Consider the following 27,454-nt stretch of genomic DNA (forward strand, 5'->3'; position numbering starts at 1 on the left):
CGTCAAGTGAATCTATATGCAAAGTTTATTTTATCTACCATTCAAACATACAGTCCCTGGAGGTGATTAAACATCTTGCGCAATGCTTTTGTATTGAAAACGCCACGCGTTGCATATAAAGATGGACCGAGTCATTGCTTTCAGGGGAGATGCCACCTTGATTATCCTCTGGTAAATGATTGTAGCAGAGGTCAGAAATACCTCCCCTTTCTCATCAGTGGATGAGGCGTGAGCCAAAAGTCGAAGTAAGAACGTTTCTTTTCTTAACGGCAGCACCGCGGTGCAGTGGTACGTGCTGTCGTCTCACCGCAACACTGTTCTTCCTGTGTGAGGTTTGCATGTTGTCCCTTTGCCAGTGGGGCGTTTCTCCTTGTTCGTTTTTTTTCTTTTCAAGAATTCATTCTGACAGGCAATTCATAGTGACCGGTTAAGGTAAGTCATGTTCCTGGGCTGGAGGAGGAACCCGGAGTAATCGGGAGAAAACCACAAGACGACCTTCAATTGGATGAATTTCGTAATATACAGAAAAACGCATAGCAAAATACACGACTAAACTACCTTGACATATACTTACGGATGTTCTCTGTGTTCTCCTGCACGATGTCCGTCTTCAGTAGGTTGTCAGCCAGGACGAAGGCCCCCTGCTCCACCGTGTCCAGCAGCATGGTGGCCGCCCTCAGCTGCTCGCCCGTGCTCAGCTCCCTCCAAGCCGCCTGGGCCTGCGGCTGGAGCAAATTGTTGACCGTCTCCACCATGGCCTGGGGAATCCAAACATCATCGATTTAGCGAGAGGAGGCGAAGCCGGCCTGGGACCGCTGTTGTTTGACAGTGTGATTCGGTAAATGGTGTGAGTGAAGCGGGATCAGAGGGAGCTCAGCGCTGAAAAATGAATCACACAATCCTGTGGGAGCGTGCATGGAACATGCATGAATTGTTCCTTCTTTTTTAATTTTTTTTATTCCAGAACGTTTCCTCATCGTCTTTCCGTTCAGCAATTTTTCGATTTTTTTTTTTCCCCGCCCAAGTTCATTTCCAAGTGGCTCTCGTGGGCATGGATCGTTAACAAATGTCAGCAACACCTGAATGTCTAATGACAATAACCACGTTGTTTGCTCACTTTTGTTTTTGTCCCTTTTATCTATGAGACGACTTAATCATGTAAATGAATCAGGACCGAAGCTTACAAGACCACAGGCCAGTTCTTACATGACTTGAGGCCAGAGCCTTTAATTGGTGTGATGAATGTTGTTCCATGCAGACAATCCCAACACACACACACACACCGGAAAAATAAAATTTCATATATATATATATATATATATATATATATAGTACAGCAGTGAAACATTCTCACAAACGTAGCAACTATCCGAAACCATTCAGCTCAGATCCCTCCTGCATATTAATGGCATCGAACAACCATTACACCTTCTTTAATCTCCGCACAACAATGCCAAAGTGAGTAAGCAACGGGAAAAAGAGAACATCCTCGAGACAAGATGAAAAATTAAGAGCCATTAAAGATTTAAAAATGCCAATGGCAAGATTTATGAAGGGAATACTAATTGGTCAAGTAAAGCGATTCATTCCTTGGTACCAGAGCACCAAAGAGCGGAGTGAACCTGACTGCCCCCCCCCCCCCCCCCCCCCCCCCTCAGACAATAAGCTATTTCTCAGGCATTACAGTGAGGGTGGGGGCCCTTATGCTTATTGATTTTTTATTTTTTTTTATTTCCGACACTGTTAATTGCAATTCTACACTATCAAGGAACGAGATAAAATCTAAGATCGGAAATACTCTGGATGTCCGTACACTTGTGACATCCTTAAGATTGAAGCGACAAAGCGTCAAACAACAGAGGGTGTCACGCCGCAGGTGAACCCCGAGTCCTTACAACATTTTCTCCATTCCATTTTTGATCAAGGGGATTAATATGAAAGTGAATAAGAGCTTTGGTATGACTCCGCGTGCGGATAAAGCTAAAGGCGATAAGGGAAATCATGTGCTTGCCTGTATCATATTAATTCCTATTCATAAAAAACAAAGAGGGATGAAAAAAAAAAAAAAAAAAAAGTCTTTATAGTCACACCGTGCGCCCCCAAACCCCCTCCAATTACTTCACAATCTTAAACTGCATGTGGACGATGCAGGACTGATCGCTGACCTGGTTGGGAATTTCACCCTGCACCAGCTGGCTCTTCCCTATTCAAAACATAGCCTGCACACAGGAAGCCGCCCACGTTGTGACACACACACGCACACACACACACACACGCGTGCTACACACACTCTGACGCAAGAGTGAGCACACACCTCTGCACCTGCCAGTGCACAAGAACGCACGGAGTCGCAGGTACATGCACAGACAGCATGCAGTTCTAAAGCAGCCACACATACAGACAAGTGTCCCACTAACTTTGATGTAATTATTCATTATCTGCACCCAATCTACAATCACACCTTTTGACATTCAGCTCGAGGCAGAGGCTGATTCACTCTCAATTAAGGAGCTTTTTTTTCTTTAGGCGCTGACATTTTTTTTTTTTCTTCTCTTTACCCTTTTGTTCACCACTGCAAGATTTCTTTTTTCAGCACTTCTTAAAACAGTGGAATAATGGTTCTTCAGGGGGGAGAGGCTGTTTTGCTCTATCTATCTATCTATCTATCTATCTATCTATCTATCTATCTATCTATCTATCTATAAGGACATGATAGAAAACAATACAAGGACCTTCAAAATGCAATGTATCAGTTTCCAAGCTGGTCCAACAGAGCACGTGTGAGACCAATTGAAAGAAAGCAATAAAACTGACACTGACTAACGCTCCATCATTTGTATGCAAAGAGATCGCCAAGTCATTGCGACACAAATGAGTCATTATGGTTATTAATATGCATATAGCATGCCGATTTCCATTCATTTAAAGCAGAGAATGAAATTACGACATAAAGACCGTGGAGTATTGTCCCCGTGTTGGAAGGCAGATGATTGACGGGACGCTTTTCCTGACGAGACAATGAGTGCACTTGAGCATACGTCTCCAATCTACACATGCAGTGTAATGCAAACATGCCTCCCTTTAGTGTTCATAATCAGCTAGAAGGAGCTCCTTTTATGTTGTTGCGTCGTCAATGGGCTTATCATCAAAGAAATTCCAGCGCAAAATGTGATTCCTGCGCATATGGACAATTTCTCCATCATTGCGCTCCACATCCAGCCTTTGTTGAGGGAAATAGTTTGCCGTCTGCTATCAACATTGCAAATGAATGAAATGATTTCTTCTAAAGGTCGAGCTGACTGAATAATCTCTCTTTTTTTTTTCTTTTTTGCATCGCTGAGTGATTTGTTCACCTATTTATGTTCAAAGCAGCGCTGCAGCTGTCAGCAAGGACTCGGACGTCAACACTTTCGTGTTCTGCAAACTGCAGTCCACTGATTTCTTAAGGTTTTCTCGCGGTACTTGTCTGGAGGCGTGCCTGGCTGGGAAGCTAAACAGAACCAGTTCGGCGGCTCCTGGTCCAATTAACCTGTGGTACACTGACCACCCTGTTGTTTATTCTCTCGTCGAAGTTCTCTGAACCTATCCAAGCCGAGGCAGATGGTCCGTCACCTTTGAGTCCGGTTCTACGTCTCCACAGTCCACTGTGACTATTCATGAGGGGTTGTTGGCTTTCATTGGGACGTTAAATGTCAGCTTATGATCGTGTAAAAAGTAGCACTCTATAAAATGAATTGAATGTTTATTGTATAGATATATGACGCGCATAAATTACACTGGAGGAAGTGACACTTTATCTTTATGGATAGCCAATATATATTTAAATGATTTAGGTTATTAATGATTACCATGAGAAAAATCTATCTTCAATTTTGCTCTTGATGAATATAAAAAGATCGTATCCATTTATCTGAACATGAAATCATCATGGTGTTAAAATGTTTTAATTGTCACATTTTTCAAATGAGCATCAGCATGTATTTACTGACATGTCTCCCATCCATGGTCATATATTAATAATATTCTCTCAAAAGAAAGCATTAGCAACATTTCAGAATAAGTCAGAAACTTATTTCTTTCACAGAATAAACTTAAAGTAGCACCACAGCACCAGTGCCAAAACATTAAATTAAAAAAAAAAAAAGCCACACGTCTGTGCACTTAAGAGGGAATATTGCACGTCATCAATTTCCAGCGACTTTTTCCTTTGTCTGTGTAGAACATGACAAGTTTACTGTGCTCATCTGGCCCAAGTTTGAACTCCCAAGTTAACACCTTTTGCCCTTTTTTTATTATCTGACCCCAAACCCAAAACTTAATGGAAAAAGACATTATAAACCTCAGGGACAAAAATAATCTATAAGCCATTTCACTGGACCTTGAAGGTTAATGGGCATGTTCAGTTCTATTCGAGTGGCAATAAACACAAGCAAAGAGTCTTTTTATGGAAGAGCAGATAAATTCTAAAATATACTGTAAGCTGCTATGCATGGTGCTTTTTTTTTTCAATACATATGTATTTCTTCAAGAAGTTGCCATGCGACTAAAATGTCCAACAGTTTACCAAAAGCAAAAATGTTAGTTGAAATTTACACTCTGAACATATAGACGTGACGATTGAGCCACATGAGCTCATCTCAGCTTCACATTTGCTTTAGATGTATCGACTTGTTTTTACAATTGAGATTGAGGAAACTGTTGATTTGATTAAGAAACTTTCTAATAAAATGAAAAATTTCATGTGGTTGGTGTTAGGCTGGCACAATTTCAGGCTCAGTGGGAGAAATGGGAGAGGTGACAGGGGTAGGTGGTGCACCCGGATAGCGCAGCACACCCGCCATCGTGGTTGGTACATGTGTGGTGACGGCGCTCTGCTATTTTACTGCTATTAGCACTCTGCCACTCCATCTGTCAAATGTAGCAGCTCAACTGGGCTGCTCCAGACGCCCAATCACTTTGTTTTTTAAGGGGGGGGGGGGGGGGGGGGCTGGTTTATTTTCTGATGGTGAAAGAAAACAAGCTGGGAGTATCTATATATCTAAAAAAAAAAAAAAGACTGTTTTTGGAAGAAACACTAATGGGTGGTGATCGCCACTGCGGGAATGTTCCACTTGGAACAAAGATGATGACTGGGTGTGAAAAGCTGCATTGCACGGGCCATTTGTACCAGAGCAAAGCCGAAGGAAGGAAAGGGAGAGGTGGACATTAGCGTGAGCTTGGCACGAGTCCAACCCAACCCCGAGTGCGTGTGCCTCTATCTGTGAGCTGATTGATGAAATGAACTCCGGGTCTGGGAAATTGATTCTGGCTGAGTCTGATCTCCCTCGCTTCTCTTTCTGCCTGGCTCGCTGTGCACCCGACTCTCGTCCCCCTCTGTTCTTCCGCTCTCCTTCCCTTCCCATTCGCCGGTTGGTTCTTCACTTTGGTTTTTGCACAAGGTTGAAGGCTGATTTCCAAATAATAGCACTTTAAAAAAAACAAAAAAACAACAACAACAACAAAAAAAAACCAAGGAGGGATATCTTGTTCTTGCTGTCCTCCTCTATCTGTCTCCGTGTCTCCAGGCACACGTGAAGCTGTTGCATCACTGTGCTTCTCTTTGGCCCGTTTTGTTCTACCTGCAAGCCAAATCATCTGTCTTCTCCACGAATCTCTGAAAACCTTCTGCTTTAATATTTCACGAAGCCTTCTCTCTCGTAAGTGGGTGGCTGCTGCCGTGTAGGTGAGTTTCTCAGGGATTACCTTTCATTTCTTCCTCCCCTGCTTGCCTCGTGTGTCGAGTTTCACCTTATTACTTCCCAGACGGTGACCCTTTAGTTACCTCAACGGTGGCGAAAGTCAGGCATGCTTTTAGGCAACAATAGTTACGTTCAAGATGTGCTGTTCCTTGAAATCCCCATTTTATATTGTCTGTATATGTCTACAATATGAATGCTGCAGTCACATTTTCTGTTTTTGTGCAAAAAGTTGTTTATCCTCATCGCAAAATATATGTGGTCCGCTCCTCTTACTCGATTGTATTAAGCAAGTCGATGCATCGATCAAGGTCAGATCACATCACTAATCATGTCAATTCTTAGCAAACATTTTGTTTCAACCTTAATCAAAATTTTGGTCTTTCATATGATTTAAATCAAATTTCAAAAAAGAGATTGAATGCAATTTTTTATTTTTTTTTTTTACCATTAACCAAACACGTATCCGTCATAATTTAATTCCTAGTGGAGGTACCGGTGTTGAGTTCTCCTGATCAAGCCAAATAAGGGTATGCTATAAACTTTCAATTAAACCCAACTGCTCTAAAACCTTACAGAGTAACATAATTGGAATCACTACACTGCGATAAAAACTTTGAAAACCATACAATTTCAAAGGTTTGGAAGTTTAATTAAAACTGCATAAAAACAGTTATATGGCAAGAAAATTAATTTACAGTTACCTAAAATTTTTAAATTAACCATTAAACACAATAGAAACATGTAGATATAGATCAAACATTTCAAAAGGCACATTTCTTTGCACATTAGACAGATAAATTGATTTTCTTGAGCATCTTTTTTCAAAGTATAAATATTTAAAGCAGGCCAGAGGCCCCGTTCACACGACAAAGTTTCAAGTGAAAACGCATAGTTTTTAAATTTTTTGCTTCAGAAAAGTTTTGTGTTTAGACATCAATGTTTTGAAAACGAGGTCTGTTTACATGGAAATGACAAATGAACTTTGACATTTCGAGTCGGATTCATTATTTCCCCAACAACCTTTGTGCTAAATAACGTCCAGCGTTTCATCTTTATAGTGTGTGTATGAATACAGAGGCCCTAAAAGAGTACACCGGGAGAAAGCTGCTGAACATTCACAATTATAGCCCCTTTCTGATCGGTGGAGCCGTTTCCACTGCAGCACTATCTGCTCGCTGGGATCGTTCAAGCAGAACTCTGAACTGCGGTCCAGATGAGGAGGTCTCTGTTTATGAGGAAGCGGTTATCTTCATCTTCCAACAAATTGACTACCAGGGAAATTTTTATCATCTCGTTACCGGAGCCTCCCTCTGTTTCGCCTGCTCTAAGGTCATCCTGCGCTGTGACACTCCCCCGGCCATCTTCTCATGCAAAGGTGTCACTTTAATGAGGGTCGGGGCTTGATATCCTCCCTCTATCTCACAAATTCACAATGGCCTGCTCCCACTGAAGATTTTTCATTTGTGATATTTTTCTTGGGCTCAAGCTGCAGCAGTCACAGCGCAATTCAAGATAAGTCGTCTCCACCTCGCATGAAAACAACATAAAAAAACGCTTGCGTGTTTGACTCTTAGAATGACAGGGATGGGCATAATCACAGTAATTGGACAACCACAATGTCACTGCCTATAAACAAGCTGCCATTAATATGACCAAAGGCGAGAGAGGCAGGGCGCCATTTTTTTTATCATGTTTGCTCAGAATCAAAGAGCAAAAGACAGCAACATTCCTGCAGGGGAAACGGAACATAGGGAGTTATCATTACAGGCTTTGTAGATTTATCAAGGCCAAACCCTTTTCAGTGGGATTTCAATGGCTTTGACATGTCGCAGATATGACTGTTCATAAAAAAGAAAGGGAGATAAATAAGTGTTTGTGTGTGTGTGTAATCACAAATATAGATGATCTATTTTGTGTGGATATATTATTTTTATAAAATGAGGAAATATATATATAGATGTATGTGTGTGTATATGGAATATAGCTACTTTGGTGTACAGATGTGATTGCACACATGTTTACAATGTCAAATACCTGGAATTAATTAATAATAATAAAAAAAAGGAATTGTGGTTATTCATCTGCACATATCCAACTGAGGCAGAGGGATTGCTACAGGCTTAATTGTTTATGCATATGTAACTAAAACTACAAATAGAGTTTTGTATTGAAACCCCTGAGTAATCACAACAAGATAAATATCCCATTATGAGGTGAATTTCAGAGTCATGTGTTTACCATTTATACAAGATAGGGGTTCTCAATCAAGCATGGAATCACTGTTAACCTCATTCAGGTTCTCAGACAGGACTTCACCACAATAACACCTGCACTCCTGCAAACTGTCTTTTCCCACAGTACTGTCAGCGTCTGCACCGTGCATGGTCTCAGTGCAGGGGGGGGGCAGGTGAATCTCTCATTTGTTTTGTATTCCTCTGCTAATCCCACTTATGTTGGCCACCAGGGTCCTGTTGGAGAAAACACTGCCCAATTTCCCTAATCAATGAAGGTCCCTCACAGGCTGCCGGCGTGTGCAGTCGATGCTTGTGTTTACCTAAGGCCACAGATGTTGCTCCATTATTCTGGTTCGTCAAGTGAAAGCACTTCATTGTTGTTTGAGTTTGTCAACGCCGCGACGGAATGGAAAGGAGGACGAGCTGCACAGCTGAGCTTTGTGTACTGCCTTGTCTGGCACTCTAATGTGGATCCTCAAAGTGCACACTACAGTGTGAAAACATGAGGCCAGATGCACCCATGGCAGCATAAAGATAAATCTGAGGAGAACGTTCCCAGATAGGCCACAACATTAAACCCACTGACATGTGAAGTAAACAACATAATCTCATTACAACGCCATAAGAGCGGGATCTATTAGGCGGCAAGTGAACAATCAGTTCTTCGGGTCCATTTGTAGGGAGCAAGAAAAATGAGCAAGCTTCAGGATCTGAATGACTTTGACAGAGGCCAAATCAAGATGGCTTGATGACTACATCTCAAAAAGGGCAGGTCTTATGGGCTGCCACGTATGTGAAATAGTTGGAGCTGTATTAAAGGCAACCGGTGAACCAGCAACAGGGTCATGACTGCCTAAGGCTCCACATATGAGGAGAAGAATTGCCCATGTGGTTAGAGTTCAACAATGTGTTGGAAAGGTGTCAGAGCACAGTGTCCATCACAGTTTGCAACATGTGAAGCTGTGTTGCCATCAAAAACGGATGAGGATTCCCTATCCTCCGCTGAAAGGGCCTGCAATGGGCATGTGCATGTCAAAACTAAAGCAAGCAGCAATAGAAGTATATGCGTCCCCTATCCAGGGCAACACAGCACAGGGATGCACTCTGGGAGGAAAGCAAGCGAGGGGATGTGATGTGTTGCTCTTAGCATAGCACAGCGAGGAAACCAGTTGTGGCACTCGTGACGATAGTCCTTTGACATGTTGTAGCGGCAGCATTCCCTGTAGGCCTCTTCCAGTGGAATAATGCACTGATGCATGCATGGTTTGAGCAACATCATGAGTGAGACAGCACACTACAATCCAAGTGCACATGTGCAGTATCAACATTTCAGTAAAAGTTCTGTTTTCCCTGTTTAAATGAAGACGGAGCTTTAGCAATTTTAAATAGTTATACCTTTGGAGACGTTTTCAGCGGCTCCGAGCACCGTTGCCGTGTTAACAGACATCCCGAACACAACAAAGGCTTTTCCGTTTTCAACTTCAGCCCGAGTCCATGCCTCAACCGGTTTAGAAGCATCAGGTGGGCAACACAGTAACGAGGGCATATTTCTGTGCTTCTCCGTCTATTTGAATAGGATTTCTGTGGCTCTGTTGGTAGAGCAGGTCATCTTCCAATCCCAAGGCTGTTGGTGAAATCCTCCATCTCACTCTGGCAATATTCTGAACCCTATATTGATACCAACTGATGTTGAGTTCCATGCATGGCAGTCATTATTGGTGTTTGAGTGTTTTTGAATTAAAGTGTCGAGGTGGTTAAAAGATACCATTTAATTAAAGTGTATTTACAGTTTGAGATAATTGGCTTCGCTTTTATGCAGATTCACATTTTTGCTTGTCATAATGTATTGACTGAACTAATTCCCTGATAGCTGGTTCAAGATGCAAAAAAAAACAAACAAAAAACTAAACATGTAATTATAGATCTTATGTTTGCAGTGAACGTGGAAACACATCATGTAAACAGCCTGAAGATGTGTTTTCCATTATTTCCACCGGTACTCAGAACGCTGCACTTTGCCTGTCTGAACTGTGACCACACAAACACGTCTTTACATTGAGCTTTCAATTGCAGCTGTTGACAATAAGGAAAACAGCGAATACCACCAAACGTATTCTTCAAGCATCGTGCACCAACAAACCCATCTGTGCACACGAGCACACTCAGCCATATACAAACATGCACAGCACTGCGGTGCCGTTTGCACAATCGCACGACAGTAAATGAGAAGTGCCTGTTGACATGCCTCAGAGGAATCAAGGCAATGTATATGTTGCTTAGCATGAGCGCTACGATGTGCACATATAAAACAACATCTGGCTCTAATATGCAGCTTAATGTAAGCCGTCTGTATGGGAGACGGGGCTGTCAACCTCTCCCATGGTTCTCCTGTGAAGGTAGAAATTATTCTGATGACAGCTAAAATGTCACTTTGGGGATACGGAAATCACTCAGTAGCCCGAGAAATAGCTGAGAGAAGCGCAGGAGTCCCCCCCCCCCCACACTTAAATTGGGACAAGTATGTATTATGCATCGGGGGAAGCATAACACGCCATGACTTTGGCTGACTTAGTAGTTAGAAGTTGACTTGTTGGTATAATGAGGTCACTTCTTTTGCCTCTTAAGCACTTGCTAAAAAATATAGACGTGTGTTTCATGGCTGAGAGTTATATTTTTGACTGATGCTTCCCACTTATGTGTGGTTTCTTTTTTTTTCCACCGAAAAAGCAGTGCTGATGTGATAGTTTTGGGACAGCTTAGACACTTGAGTAATCCACATCGAATATGTGGCATTTCAAACAGAATACACAGATTGTCAGTCTCATGCATACAATAAAAAAAACATGCAGGGGATAAGATTGTATGAATAAAAAAATGGTGAGGTTGAAGGGATGGCAATGAAATTTGACCATTTGACTTGACTCTCCAGCCTTATTGACCATGATTGAGGTTTTATTTGCCCATTCTTGCCACTTCAAAAGGCCAAACATCAAATCTGGGGGTAAATGATGAAAATGACAGCAAAGTTACCACAATGAAGAGTTTTTTTTTTGTTTTTTTCTTCCAAATACCTGAACATAAAATCGACACGAGCGCTCTCTCTTCTGCAGCTGCAAACCAAAGAGAATTAGACAGAAGTTAGCAAAAGGTCAGCGACTTAGACACTTCAAATGGTTTTACGGTTTATAATCTGATCTCAAGGCAAGAGGGGAAAAAAACAAACCTTGCACCTTTATTTTAACTATGTGAAAGCAGTACACGTTAATTATACATTAGCTTGTAAACATTATGTAGGGATGCTCATGTCAGTTAGCTCTGGAGTGAGACAGACGAACTGGGAAAAAGCCGGAGACCCCTTTAAATATGATTTCAACGCTGCCATTTTCTTTACGTTTTGTTTTGCACCGAGGAGCTGCATGTGAGAGCCCAGGAGAGCTAGTTATCCTTTAAAACTCAGCCACCACTGAAGGAAAGATAATGCTAGTAGCAATTTAGCACACCTGAAAAAGAGAAATGACGGCAAGCTCAGGCTCAAAGAGACGCTGTTAACGCTGCACGGGGAGTGAATCATTTTAATTGAGGTCTGATACAGACAGAGTAGTCAACAGAGCGACTGTGTGGCTTAACAGCTAGGTTCTGGTACCATGCTAAATCCCATGCAGATTAGCTCCAAAGAGTAGCATTTTCCCATAAAGGAGCCTCTTGCTCTACATCACAGCCCACTCTTCTGGAAACAGTCCCATCCGTACCGTTAGCCAGCTCCCCTTTGATCATGAAAACGACACTGATCTCACCGTTTGCCAACTCAATCCTTTCATTGTCTGCTGGCAGAGTGCACTGTGCTTCGCTATCAAAAAATAAATCTTTAATTCGCTTAGCTCTTTGCAGATTGTGTCAAAATGATTGAACTCGTGAGGTAAACACCAGCCACTGCCAGTGCAGGGAACAACAGTTTTGTGGATTGGGGTCTTTCCTTGGGGACTGTTTCTCACCAGCGACCGAGTTGAACAAAAGAAAATTATAATGGAACATTTTTTTTCTTTTTTTCCTTTTACTAGACGAATATACAGTGTATCAGCAGACGGACAATTATAAATCACTGACCTCTTGAATAAATTATTGTACTTCTAAAAACGCTTTTTTATTCACCTTGATACATCTGCTTTTTTCTTTCAACTTTATAAGAGAAACTGAGACGAGAATGGCCGTCTCCACTGGAGCAGTTGTTGCTACCTTGAATATTGTGTTTTATGGGAAACCCTCTTTTGGAGAGGCATTATAAAGCCTAGTTGCTCCTCGATGTGAATTAACTCATCGCGCTCCCTTCTGAGGCCTTTCGGCCGTCTTTACTGCCTTCCCTCTCCACTGGAGAAAACTGGCACTAAAATCTCAATGGGGACATCTGTGTCTGTTGCGGCAATGAAATAAAAACAATCCCCAAAAAAGCTATCTGGGAACAGGTGTTCGTGTTTGTCGACAAGTGAAGCCGCTCCAGCAAATTAACGACTGACATTTTGAATTTCACTGATGTTTGCATTTCTGCTGGCTGCTCAGCGGACAGAAAGTATTATTTCAGCTCGCCTTGCCTGAGTGGTCTCTTGCTTTGCGCCCTGCTCTGAATTGGGTAGTAAATGAATTAGCTTCAAGTTCAGCAAATGTGAAAAAACCCTGTACTCCTACTTCTTAAATCCGGCCTGCTGGAATCTTACACTGTCCCATTAGCAAGGATCAAGTGGTGCAGACGTAAGCTTTCGACGGGCATGACATAAGAATAACATCTTTTAAACCGCGGCGACGTAAAATTGATTGCGCTTAATGAGCAATATTAGAGCGGGGAGAGTACTTGAGCCATCCATTTAACTTGAAGGTCTGTTTTTAGTATGTGCCGGACCTCGGCAAAATGATCGATTCCACTTTATCTGACAGCACTGAGCCGAGTAGCTCATCATTAAAACAATACCTACTGTTCAGGTTGGGACTGAAGTCTTGTGGAGGGTCGGCCTCAGAGTGGGATTCAGAGAGCTTTCTCAGTCACAATGAATGGATGTTTGCGTAAAGAAAGTCGCCGTATTGGGCGAAGTGGTTCAAGACAAATTCCGACTCCACTCTTTTAAGGGCGTTGAATTGAGAAGTGCCGGCCAGAAGTGGAACGGGTTCCTACACGTCATGTTTACGCAGCCTGTTTGATAGAACATTTTAAAAGCAAAAGGAGTCGCGCATGCAGAACCAGTGTCAGCATGTCGGGCACAGTGTGTCCCTTCGGTACCTTGTTGAGACTCCGTGCAGCACTATCTTTTCCACCTGGCGTGAGATTCCTCAGCTGCACGTCGAGCAGATCCACCAGCTGAACCATGGCCTTCACCGTGTACATGATGTCTCCCGCCTGGAGATTGCTCTTGGTTTGCTCCGCCAGCTCGCGGGCAATGACTGCCGCCGTCTCCCCGGCTTTTAGCTGAGGGAAAGGACAAAGACACAAGAGAAAAGCCAATCCACTTAAAACCTGAAATTGCAACCCATTTAGATGAGGCAGCTGGCTCCTGGTACAACATGCTTTCCCTTATAACTAAACACAAATCAAAACAAGCCCACGTCCCTAGTTTTTTTTTTTTTTTTCTTCTTTTCCACCGAGCCACGCTCTTCTTACAGCCTATTATTTACAGCCTACACACCGGAAAACATGATAAATTGCAATATACAAATATGTTTGCGCCCCAAAATAAATGCAGTTTAACCTACACATTTTCCCAACCGCAGCAATAGCACACACAATTAATGTGGTGATGTGGTTTTTGGCTGACTGTACACTGGGACCAATATTGTTTCCTCACGTAATTATGAAACTATTGAGAGAATTTCCCCAGCTAGACTTACACCTTTAAGAAACTAATGGGGAGTAGTGCAGCTTGGCAAAAAGCCCTATGTATGTGTTACACAGACTAGAAATCCTAATATACATTTTTGTGAAAGCGTGTTGGATATTCCTGTCTCAGGATTCACCAAGGGAAATAATAATTATTTCCCTTTGCCGTTTCGAGGGCAGAATATAAGAATTCTTTTGATTTCATTTGCACACCTAAATGCCATTCCTCTGAACAAAACCTTCGTTGACATTCTCCAAATCCCTCGTCACAAGTGCCATTGTCCAGTGATTGCTTAGCAACTGCAAGTAGCTTTGACAGATCTGTTGAGCGTTGCATTTTATTCTATTTTTTTTTTTTTTTCACCTCCTGCAGCCCGATGCTTGGTCTTTAGGAAATAGTGTTCATCATAAATATTAAAGAAACGTTTGAAAAATGCATTGTTTCTGCCTGTTTTCATGTAGATTTTTAAAACACATTGTGCATAGGTGATTTAATAGAAAGTAACAAATAATAACTACATCAGTTATTTTGTTTTTGTTTCAAACATTTCATTTCTATTGGAAGTTCTATATATGAATGAATTGTGCTATTATTGGCTGCTTTGAGAACAAATTCAAGCTCAAGGTTTAATATTTGCAGCCACTCTCAAACCTTCGCCTGTGTCCAAAATGAATTATGCAAGAACTACTCATGTCACGTCAGCTAAGATAAATCTCAATATTTGTCCGGTTATAGGAACATAAAATGATCAAATTGCCATGATTATAAAATGAATCGACCATCTCAAGCTGCTTTTAGTTTGAAACCTCTGAACAACCAAAAATAAATATCTAAATTCAGTGAATCGCCACAATTTGATTAAAGAAAAAAAAAAAAAACACAAAAAGACATTTTCAGGAAACAGGAGACTTTGTTAAACGATGAGAAATGCTTTTAGCCGCTTGTAAGCAATCTGATTGGAATGCTTAATTCTTTTGCCCAAAACTTTGATGAAAAAGTAACAAAACTATTAGTTTGTCCGGTAAAGAAGAGAACAGCGGAATTCCCAATAATGCCCAGCACTGCTCCTGTAAGGTCGCTTACCTTCAGATGCCGTACCGTACGATGAGTTTTAAAACAGCAGTGACATCAGCTGAAACAGGAACAGCCTAATTTACTCTGGCATCACCTGCTATCATCGCCCGCGAGTTTATTATGAAGCCAATTAGGCCATTTAAATTGGTCTTCACAGAGGTGTATGCAGGGAAATGTGTCTTTGGAAGATGTTTTCCTCTTTACCCTCCCTGTTCACTTCTCTTAATGAGGGGAACTGGGGATGCAGGGTAAATAGCTCTGCTCTCTTTTCTTCTGCTTTCCTTTTTCTGCTCGTCTGGTGTCGTTTCTCTGTTTTATTCCCCCCCCCATATTCTCTACATCTTCCTTTCTCATTTTGTCTACCATCTGGTAATGAGCAGTGCCACACACAGGACAATAGCTCCAGATATAAAATAACGAATTGCCAGATGGGTTTTCCAAATCTCTGACAGGTTGATCTTCATTAGAGTGTTCCTGTCTCCACAGTGACAAGCACACAGCTCAAATGTGATTTACTCGAAGAAGGGGAAAAAAGAAAAAGAAAAGATTAACAGTTTTCTGAAAAAAAAATATATGCTTTGCTTATCATTTCCTTCTATAGATTTTCACACTCTGCTACGAGTACGTGCAACGTCGTGAAAGCAAACCGACTGCAAGTTCAAGTGCAAACTTTGCTGTAGTTAATTTCTGGAAATGGCAGCGTGTAGTAGAGCTTTATCGCGCCGTTCAAATGGTCCTGCACAGCACAGAAATGCACCTGATAATTTCTCTGCCTTCTATTTTGTTCCCCGACAGCCATTCGCCATCCATATTTGCAAACCGCCGTTTGTTTAATGGGCTGAGCTTTGTGCCATTGAGTAGACAATAAGTGTTATAACATGCACGCCTCAGGGTCCTATGAGTTTAAGGGAGGACATTTCCAACATTGCCTGCGATTCATAACCTGGAACCCTGAGCCTCACTCGCAGGAACCGTCCTCTCTTTTAATTCGGTTCTATTACAGAGTCAAACACGGGAAGCTTTGTGGGAGCCTTTGCATAATAGCTCACCGACAAAGAAGGCAATGCAAATCATTTGTGCTTGAAAAATATGGGATGCAAATAGCTGCCGCATCGTTGTGTTGTAGCGCAGCTTGGAGGGGTCTGGACTTAATGCTACTCACTGTTGTATTGGTTTCCATCCTGTACCAATTAAAACAGATACACTCATCACACCTACGTGCACAAGCATAACCTTTCTATTGAAAAGAGCTTCAAGGTAATCAATGACATTAATCGACCAATTAAGAAGAGGCAAAAAAAAAAAACAACCTGCAAAGAAAAGACATTAAAACTAAAGTCCTCTGAGTACAAGTGATATACAAACCTTTGATTTGCAATGTGTGCAGTGACAAATGTTAACTTACTTGGGGCAAGAGGCCAACGTTTGTTTTAAACAGCTCTTGGACAAAATCAAAGTAACATTTAAAGTCTGCAGGCTATCGCTCCACTCAAGTTGTTTTATTATTCATTTATTTTTTTCAGTTTGTTTGTTGTACGTTTGTACATTTAAAGAAAAAAATGTGTCTCGATTCTTGAACTGAAACAAACAATATTTGCACTCGACATCTAATTTGTTTATTCATCAAACCTGAATTCAATCACAACTGGTGTTCCCAGTGTTTACATTGGAATCTGATTTATTTACCCAATCTTTGTTTTTGAATACTTCATAACAATAGCATGTTTTTAGCCCTGTATTTCATTTCACCGACACATCCAGAGTCACAGGGTGCCGAGTTTGGGGGACAACCAAAGGACGGATGATCTGACCTTGTACCTGAACAAATCCAGAGAGCAGCTTCAACTGAAAAGATAAATGTGTAGCTCATTTATGGAAATTAATCCCATTTTTTTTTCAATGTTTATCACAACTGATGTGTGAAACAGATGAATTCCTGCTGTGTTTTGAATCTTTCATACAGTTTTATAGACTTTTGAGTTTGTAGCTGGAAACCATCACACACAATACTCTGAAATGATTGAAGTTGCCTTTCTCAGAGCGAACAGCATTGTTGTGGATGTTATGTTTGGGACTGAATGCAAGGAAAGCTGGACAGAATGTGTTTTGTTGACATGATGTCTATGCATGTCCAGGTAGGATGTATTTCAAAGCAATTGAATTAGACCAGCTGCCCAAGCCAATGAAACAGCATGAAATATGAAGTGAAGCTACCTAGACAAGGGGTGAAATGTCTCTCAAATATAATAGACCTGATTCAATCGCTTTGACGTACCAAAGGACTGAGGTTTATTCCTTTCTTATTTTATTCCCCTTTATTTCAGACCAGTATTATGACCATATGGATATATGCAGGGTGTGACCCTTCTAGAAGAGGCATAGATGGGTAAATTGTGAAAATAATGGTGAATAGATTTCACATATATAGCACTTTTCCACTGCGTGAGAAGCCCCCAAAGCGCCTCACACTGTTAATCACAATCACCCATTCCCACACACACACACACTCTCACACCAACGGAGGTGGCTGCCATGAGAGACAAACAACTGTCCTTACTGAGAAAAATATTGACAATCCAAACCAAACGTGTCATTGCTGCATCTATGCTCATGTTATGTGCTCAATCGCTTCCTGATTGCAATCCAGAAACCCACAGCGCATTTTAGTTCCAGCTTGCACGATGAAACAAAAACTAATTTTACCTTTTGGGTGATGAGGTTGACCCAAGGGGAGGTACAGTTGCTGAAGTCAGGTCCCTGGGAGTCCCAGTATCCTTCTGGACCCATGCACATGTATGAAGCCACACCTGGAGAGATCAAGGGAAACAAGCTTATTGAGTGCCATTCCACCAGATCTTTTTTTTCTTTTTTTTTTTATGAGCAGACATATCACCAATAGAAAAAACGCCTCTTTGACATGTCCCATGTTATATGTAATGTCTTTCCATGTACGGCCATATTCACATTTACGCCTCTTCGTACATGGGCCACGCAATATATGCAGGTTAACTCTACAATAGCTCACCGGTTCTTTTTTTGTTTGCAAAACTTTGCCAAGTAAAACCTCCTGAGAAACACAGTTCTTAAGTGCTGAAATTAATGGATGTAGCAAAAACTGTAATTGGATTGGTTTTTTATCTTTCTGGTGGCTGAAATGAAGTTGCCTCACTTGATGCCAGTAGGACTTGCCCAGACAGTGACAGTATGAAATCATTAAAAGTCAGACAGTGTCGGCATGTGTGTGACAGTTCAACACTAGCATGAGAAAGGAAAATGCGCCAAAATAGGTGCCAATTAAGTCTGCCACAGCAGAATTCATCACGAAAGGTCAATTAGGCTGGGTACGGCAAAAACTGTCTCCGCTCTACAATACTCCATCTGGGCTTTTTGTGCAAGCGCGCACAGACATGTTGAGAAATATTAAACAGTGTGACAGTTGTCTGGTAAGCCCGTCGAAGCCTGCTACGTCTACCTTGAATTTTTTTTGGGGGTTTTATTGAGTATTTTAAGTTTCAGTTTCAACAACACACAAAACACACAAACCAATCACTTTTTAATTACCTCCCTCCACTCCTACCCGCATACAAAATCAAGAACCTTAATTACCAATTTAACTGACTGACACTGATATGAAGAAGTGGTCCGCACTCCTGCCTAACAGCGAGATTATCCTTTTTTTTTCTTTCTCGATTCCAAGCCTCATAAATGAAGTTTGCATGTTTCCCCTGGAGTAAATCTATGGTTACCCTTCAAAATATGGTTCTTAATTTACAGTTATGATTTAGATACAAAATAGGGCTCAATATGGCCTCAACCATGGATGATATATATATATATATATATATACATATGTACATATATATATATATATATATACATATGTACATATATACATATGTATAAATGTCATCTTTGTGCAGTATACACCTTGCGTCTGTATTCTTGCTGCAGACATTACCAAGGCTACTTGCTGACATTAAATCGCCCTTGCTTCAACTTAAAGAGAGGGTGTGTGAGAAGGTGAGACGGCTAGCATTAACAGATATAAATTTTGATTGACGTATAATTTCCTTTCCCCCGGTCCACCCAGGACAGCCGTGCGTTTGATGGGTTTATCAGATAAGGGACTCTGCATTTCTTTCTATATTGAGAGGCTAGGGGTTGCATGAAAGTGAGATGGGGGGGGGGGGGGCTAGGGTATGATGGGGGGAGTCAGTGGGGGAGATGGAATGACAGTGAGCGAAGTGAGGGAGATGGAAGGGGAGCTCGAGGAACTTTCAAAGAGTGGCAGAGGAAGCTCACACAGTCGTGTTCGGCTTGGCAGTGTCGTCTGAAGTGCTGCGGCTTTGAAGCGAGCGCTGTGAGGAGGTGGAGTATGTGTTCCTCTTATCTTGCCATGTGACGGCTGTTAGTGAGGTCTCGACGGGTGCTGGTGTTGCCCGTTAATGAAGACTGTGTGCGTGTGTGTGTGTGTGTGTGTGTGTGTGTGTGTGTGTGTGTGTGTGTGTGTGTGTGTGTGTGTGTGTTTGAGAGTGTGTGTGTGTGTGTGTGTGTGTGTGTGTGTGTGTGTGTGTGTGTGTGTGTGTGTGTGTGTTTGAGAGTGTGTGTGCTGATTGATGAGCAGATTTTTTTCGTCGCGCTCAAGCTGGATTTGGGGGTATGATGTCACTCCACGGTCGATAAAATAATCATGATAGGGAATTTTCAGAAATGTCCTAAAAAAATAATGTTTACAATCTTTGCAGGAGCTCACAATGCCAAGGTTAGAAGTGTGCTTCATGGTGATGTTTTAATGCACAGATTTACAGACCCCCTCCAGATGTGTTTAAAGATGTATATTGAATACAGTACTTTGAATCATAATTTGCAGCTGATCCAGAAGAAAAAAAAGATTATCTTGAAAAAAATTATTTCCTACTAATGAATAATTAGGCAATTAGAAATTATGTAGATATAAATACTATAGTCCTTTCTTCAGTGTATGTGTGGTGATGTTTGCATGTTCCCATATCATACTGCTGTAAGATCCAGACTGGCATGTTCAATGTTCCATTGAATGTAACATAAACATTTGCCCTCATCTACAGCATCTTTAATGTATTCTCGACATTCAATAAATGTTATCGAGGAGCTGTTTTGTTGCTGCTTTTTCTCGTCGCCTTTCTCCAACGAACTCCACCACCTTAAGGTGAACATAATGAGTGAGTTAGCCATTATGCAGAATCATAGTGTCGCACAACTCTGTGCACATTATGAAGGACGGTGGAGGAGAAGAGCGCTTGAAACCTGAAGTTTCCTACTGCCTATTGCTTTAAGTAATTCCTATCACTATTATTTACTATGAATAGGACGGCCATAATGCAGAAATATGTTTTAAACGTACACAATGAACCTGCACAGTGAACGTCGAGCCTCCAAACAAAAACATCGGCATGTTTGAATGGAAGTGTACTCAACCAAGGCATCATAATCTTAAGCTGTATGTATTATCAGAGAGTTCACTTAAAAAAATATGTCCAGTGCAAGGTTTCATCAATATGAAACGCTGCCTGAGATCAGCACTCAGATATTCCAACTTTCTGAGGTCGAGCTTTTATATCTAACGCAGCCAACATTGATTTTATCCTAATGCGCACTTGACTTCATTCTCTTAGTATCGATACCGAGGCGGGGCAGGGGCAAAAATATACAGAAACAAAAGTCTGATGCCCGATAAACAAAGCACAACAGCCCTCTCAAAGAGCCAAACACGAGTGTATTTAGCCACTAATTAATAACATGAATCGCGTCCTGCGAGACAGGAAATAAATATGTGTGTTGTTGTACCGCTTACTAGTTTCTGTACCGATGCAATACTAAGCTATCTTTAGCTTTGCATCAGTGAGTCAGGAATAAAGAGTGAGCGGGGAGGAAACGGGAGAATGAGTGCTGCAGGGGGAGTGTAAACATAAACAAAACACACAACAGCGACCAACATCAAGGCGGAAAGGCTCACAGCAGATTCGCATCTCGTACGGAGACTATTGACAACCTCACAGAGAGGAAGAATAAAGCAACAACATATATATTTCATGGTTTTGTTTTTTTGGGTTGGTTTTTTTTAGACTACAGAGTCTTGGAATTGTGCATGATTAATCATCCAAAACTATTTGGAATGGAGTGTAGAACTCTATATTAGCCATCGGAAACTAATGAGACAGAAATAAAACAGCAGCAAAACAAAAGATGGATCGGAGTATTTGCTTGTTTGCAGTAAGTACATGATGTCCAGCGCTATATAATACAAGTTATATGTATATGCACACCCAATATGTGGAAGGAGGTGGGCCTGTTTAACCTGAAGACACTATGGAACCTGTTATATCTTCGGACCTCTGTGGTTAACCTACACCCAGTGTAGGTATTGTTTCATTATCCACTGATAACTGAATCTGAGTGTAAATCTTTCAGTGATTCTGCGCTCCAACAGTTTTGCGGGTAACCAATGGAGAAAGACGTTGGCCTCCAGGAAGATATTCCACCAGATAGTCTCAGTCCAGAGCACAGTCCAGAGCAATCTATTCCATCTGGCCTGAAAACGTCCCGACGACCCCTCGAGCAAGAAGGAAGGTGTGGTTTGGGACAGGAATGTCTGAATTACCTCACTTAGCCTGCTGCCTGCACCACAGCATGGTTTCACAGAAGTTGCCGAAAAATTGAATGATGGTTGGTCCAACAGACCAGGTTTTTTTTTTTTTTTCTTTTTCTTTTTTCAATCTGGGGTAAAAAAAACTCACTGCTCACTGAGAGTTCATACCATTAAGAGCTGTTGTCACACTCGCGTCTCCACTCCACTTCTGATCTTTACCACATACCATCTTCTCTCACACATATTTTATACTATGGCACCGTATATACTTGTTCATGTCTCCTTCAAATCAAATGGGAGTGACTTGAATATTTTGTACTTTCAATCAAATCTACATTACCTATGGTTCCAGGTGGACATGGCATCTTGGCGACCATGCCCTGTTTTGTCTTGGGCCAGGTGATGTCCATCATCACCAGTGGATTGCAGTACTCCACTCTGATGTTGGGAAGCTTGGGAGAGGGTGGAGCTCTGTCGTCGTCCGGCTCAAAGCCTTCCACAAGCGTGTGCATGGAGGCCGCCAGTGTCGTCGTCGTCCGTGGCCACTGTACTGCCATGGTTGTCGTGGACGGCATCCTGGTACTTGTGGTCCTGGCCGTTGTTGTCGTCATCGTGGAGGTGGTTGGTCGAGTGGTGGTCCTTGTTGTACTGGTTGTGGTATCCATGTATAGAGAGGAGGAGGTTTCTAGACGAGAAAAGGGACAGAGGTCAATGCATTCTTGAGGATTATAGTGTGAAGAAACAAAACAGAATGAACGCCTTTATTCTTCAATCAAGTGTTATTTGTGTCTGAGGGGGGAATTTATTTTGGTGCCTCTAAAAAGAAAAAGGAGAGTACACACATGGGGGTTGTATTCTTCTCTCCTTCCCATGTGTCACTTTAAGAGAAGATAGTTCAAAGAGGATCAATTGGAACTGGCAGGAGTGACTTACACAGGCATGGATGGTGTCTAGTTTGGGACCCCCGCCGGCGAAGCTCACACGCACACACCACAGAATACACAAACTTCCAGCTGTGCAGTCTAAATGTAGCTGTTGACGAGGGCATATCTCTGAGAGTCAATAGCTGGCTTTTGTAGCTCGGTGCTATTTCTGGGTCAGCCGGGACAAACCGGAATACCTGTTTCCTGGATGTCAGTCCTCCCCGTGGATACACTCCGGGAGGTGTTTGCTAATGGCGCTGTTTACCCAGGCTGCTGGGGACAAGGGCTATCATAACATCAGCACACGCACCAAAAAAAAACGTCATGCACATACGCTGGCTCAGTAATTCTCCCACTCAAGTGCACATGCAGGTCCTCGGCTCTCTGTCATCAATCTTGCCAACTACTCATCTAACCCATCCCTTTTATGCTCTATCCCGTGTGGCCCTGATTGGAAAACAGAGGCTCCACATCAATTCACCAAGAGGCCTTTTTGTGAATGCACAGGCACAGTTGGGTCAAAGGACACACAGAGAGAGGGCTCATACTTAATAATATATCTTCAAAAAATGTAAAAAAAAAAAAAAAAAAAAGAATAATGTGTCCCACTGAATTGATTCATTATGCATAAGCAAAGTTATGATTCTTCAAGTGCTGCCTTGACATTTCTCTATGTCATGATCTTTTCAGTGCTTCGGGTCTGGGAGAAGACAGCTCACTGTGGACCTTTTTCAATAAATGAAGGGGGCACTCTTCAGGCATTCACAGTTTGGTTCCGCGCAAAAATGCAATTTGGGATAGTTGTCATTTCCACCTGATGCAGAGATACAATCAAAATGACAGAAGTGACAAATGGCCCTAATCTCTGTATAAAAGGAGAGCAAAACAAAATCTAATGAGGGTCGATATTACGTTTTGGCAGGCGTAATGGACGTCATACACCCAAAGAGCTCCGATAACAGACACGGCAGTTCAAATCCAGTTCTGCAAGATTCAATTTGCAATTTCTGCGAATGTTATATTTGAGAGAAGTAAAACAAGATAGCATAAATTAGCGACGCTGTTTGGGATGCGGAGGCCCCCGGAGGCTGTAATGGCACCCGACCACTATCAACAGTCAATGCATTCAACACTTAACAGCCTTCACTGACAGCCAAGGTTGATTAAATAGTTTGCCGCCGCACAGGGGTTCAAGACTGATTGAGTATTTGTTTTCTCTCACTAACAAAAGAGTTTGTTGTGTTTTGAGGATCTGCAGGTATCTTGGATACCCCTGCGGAGGCGCTCCATCAGCAGAGTGGAACTATAACAAGAATCTTATTCGACTGCAATGTGAACTCAACTCCTGCCAAGCCTGCTTTCTTTCCGAGCAAGCTGATGATGTGGCCTGTGTGCCTTTGCCGTTTCTATCGCAAACAGGGGAAAACACATCATCAGAGTAGGCAGCGGGAAGGTGAAAAACACTTAATAATTTGAAAGGTTGTTGCGTAAATGTATGGACATGCAAACACTTCCGTAAGCCAGCCTAAAAGCATTGACGCGACCCCCATCAGCATTAACTGACACGACCACCCATCAACAAGGCTTTCAAAAAAAATCCCATGCATGCCCAAATAGCTATTTAGCATTTCCACCAGCCACCAAGACATCACCATTTACATTCTATAACTACCATTAAACATCATCATCAATCTGCGCCGCTGCAGCCTTCAGCAGAAACAGGAGGGAGAAATATCTTCAAGGACAGCAGACGATTTATTTGATTATTTATGAGAGAAAAAAAAACCTAATTTACGCATCTGTATTTGAGGAGAGCCGGTGATAGCCTCAAATAAGTCATATCAAATATCAAATCTTACTCAAATAGGCGCATCAATTTCAACCTAAATTGAAATTGGCTGGTGGCGCTTATGCGGCACAAAGTAAAAAAAGGACACTGTTAGAAGTTTGGGATGGAAATCCGATCATAGATATTCACCGCTCATACTGGGGTCAGCGAAAGTCACAGTGCACCTGCTCAGATAAGCATGTGTCTAAACAGGTGTGTAGAGGAGGCTGTTAGGATCAGATTGTTATTGCGGTGGTCCGGGTGGCTGATTGTGGGGCAACTGTCACCGCCAATAACTTTTGCTGAGAGAGTTTGTCACCGAGCTGCTCACTAGTGCAGGATAAATTACATGTGAATCTCCAGTGGTTTTTTAAAATTGATTTGTCATAAAAATCTGGAAAAAAAAATCTGAATCAATAAATAAAAATGGATCCATTTACACGACAATGAAGTTCAGAGCCACTGAAAAAGCCATTTTTTGAAAACGGCTCCCAAGGTGGAACTTTTGAAAAATGCTGTGGGTGTGGCTTCATTACAAAAACAAACAGTCAGACAATGACAGTGACAAGTGTCAAGACACCCTTCCACAAAAGAAAGTCTGAGTTTCTATGGATTTTACTAATAAGTGCTTTTACCAAAATAGAATGATCGGAATCAGTTGATTGTTTCCCAATGCAAACGACACAAATATTATTTCATTCTCACGCTCATTTTAATGTAATTGTAACTATAGATGTTGCCTATATCTCTCACGGTGGGATGACCACTGAGAGAAATATGACCAAAGGAAATCGCCATCACAACATGAGGTTAACTCAAAGTCACCGGGATGCAAGTCTCTAATGTAATTCCAGCCTTCGAGTGGATCCTATTGAGTAAATAGTTTTTTTTTCCGGTTGCTCGGCCCACGCACACATAATGCATACATGTTGCTGCTACAAAACACACACACAAATGCAAGGTACGTGCAAACAGGAGAGAAGAAACAGACGTCCTTGAGTAATCTTAAATGTATTTTCTGTTGAGGAGCACACAGAGGTGGGGGGGGAGTCAGCAGCAGACAGTGGCCACAGACTGCAGGCACCATCGCCTCAGAGACAACACAAGGACATTTTGTTTTGCTTTGCCAGCTTTCCCATTCCATCCAAAAGGGACGAAGCCAGAAAGCGAAAGACAAATCTGCACACCAGTGAGGTGAACAGGTCCTTGGACCAGCCCGTCGAACTACTCTGTGACCTTACAGTGCAATTTGAATGTCTGACACATTTTGGGATGAGATTTTTACAACGTGCTGGAGTGAGAAGACAACACTTTAGCCCTCAGAGAGGAGAATCGAATGTGGCTGTTGATGGGCCAGCTCTTTTCTCACTCATATTTTATCATAATTGTATCCTTGAACAGCGGATCTCGAACTTGTAACAATCACGTCCCCTCTCTAAAGCATTTTGTTACTCAAGTACTCTCAGACGAGCACAAAAATACTCTGTCATAGGAAAAAAAGAAAAAAAAAACCCCACAAAAAGAGGCACAATGGTGCATTGTGCAACAAGGCCAGCTTTAATAACCAACCTTGTAGATTAAAAAAAAAACTAAACAAAACAAAACAAAACAAAAAAACTGGGCGCTTCTTTTTCCTCTCCAGTGAAAAGTATGGTCAGTTTGACCCAAGTCATTAACACAGAGCCTTTCATGCAGCGGTGTCACGCACGAGGCCCACAGCCCGAACCGGGCTCACCAGAAACCTGCAGGATGAGCCTGATAGGGTGAAAACTTGTAACGCTTCTCGGTAAATGTACATTGTATTCCTGAATTGCATTTACATGCATTTAAATAGTTATTTCGGATTCTTTTATGCATCTCTTTTCCCCCATTCTAATGCTTGATTACATAGCTTGGTTTATTTGATACTTTTGTACTTTGACCACAATGTTGGACCAAATATCATGTTTCAAAAAATAGTAAATTGATAATCAGAGATGTACATTGTTCTTCACTAACTTATACACTCATACACTCCTAAAATGTTGCAACTTGGCACATTTATAAAGTCATGATAAGTCATTATTGCACGTCTGTAGCAGTACCACAAACTCCCACTAATGATATTCCCAAATTGAGAGAAAAAAGGGGAATGTTTAAATACGCTAGGAAGACACATCAATAAAATGACCCCACACTTAAATGAACTTATTGACTTTAGACTTAAGATTCAGCATATTCTCAAGGTTGAGTAAAATGAGTAACAGCCGACAATCACACATCAAATGTTCCTGACCTATCAGGGCTTCAGAAATGTCCTACAGTGAAACCAGCAACCTCTTCATTCATAAAAGACATCAGTAAACTCGTGTGTCAGCCTTCTCCTTTCATTGACGCACCAGCTACCCTCATCATTTACACTTCGTGTCCACATTACCCCATCACACGCACACACACGCACACATACACACACAGAGGAAATGTGCAAAGTATGTTTCCACCACACACGGAGCTTTGTGCTTCATTTCAAAGCATTCATTTCTAACTAATTAGCCTCTCTCTCTGTATCCCAGGGCTCATGGCTTCCACAATTAGATAAGCTCACTGTACTACGCTCCAGGAAATACATTTAAAAAAAAAAAAGAAGAAGTAGAAGAAGAAGAAGAAGAAGAAGAAGAAGAAGAAGAAGAAGAAGAAGAAGAAAAAAATGTCCTATGCTATTATGAAATGGATCCGGTTTATATGACAAGCCATTCCCCTACAAAAGCCGGCGAGTCGGCTCGGAGAAACTTCTGCAGACTCCAGATCAAAATAGGTGGAGAGGGCCTTTTGGGGTAAAAAATGAGCATCAGACTGTAAAGTGACTCTTCTAGCCTCGTCCTGAACCCAATTACTGCCTAATTTTGGTATTTGAACCTTTATGCATGGTTCCATCTTCAGGGGGAACTTACAGAGACGAGAGAATTTTGGACAGCCTATGTGTGATGTCACCCATTAACTCCCTACCAGCCTGTTTAAAAGCCTGCAAAATCGGATTTGTGTGCGCAGGGACACATATTTTTAGACGGGACTACTTGAAGCCCAAATCCATGATCACGGTTGTTAGCGGACCGGAACTGGATAACTTCTTTCATTTGACTGTTTGATCTGAGTGTGCTGCTTCCACTTTGGAAGTCTGTAAGTTTTCTT

General features: G+C 41.8%; 1 protein-coding gene across 2 annotated transcripts in view; it reads right to left on the reverse strand.

Moving 5' to 3' along the window:
• The window catches only part of LOC308124001 (adhesion G protein-coupled receptor L3), a 236,365-nt gene that overhangs the window by 51,487 nt on the left and 157,424 nt on the right, over window positions 1–27,454 (reverse strand). For both annotated transcript variants that reach the window (XM_080486757.1, XM_080486756.1), the window contains exons 7-11: window positions 21,876–22,220; window positions 17,611–17,714; window positions 13,239–13,424; window positions 11,044–11,082; window positions 575–758 (exon numbers count right to left, since the gene is read on the reverse strand). In XM_080486757.1, the coding sequence (XP_080342883.1) occupies window positions 575–758; window positions 11,044–11,082; window positions 13,239–13,424; window positions 17,611–17,714; window positions 21,876–22,220 (858 nt within the window). The remainder of the gene's footprint in view (window positions 1–574; window positions 759–11,043; window positions 11,083–13,238; window positions 13,425–17,610; window positions 17,715–21,875; window positions 22,221–27,454) is intronic.

This window comes from Lipophrys pholis (genome assembly GCF_963383615.2).
Source record: "Lipophrys pholis genome assembly, chromosome: 18".
NCBI classification, from domain to species: domain Eukaryota; kingdom Metazoa; phylum Chordata; class Actinopteri; order Blenniiformes; family Blenniidae; genus Lipophrys; species Lipophrys pholis.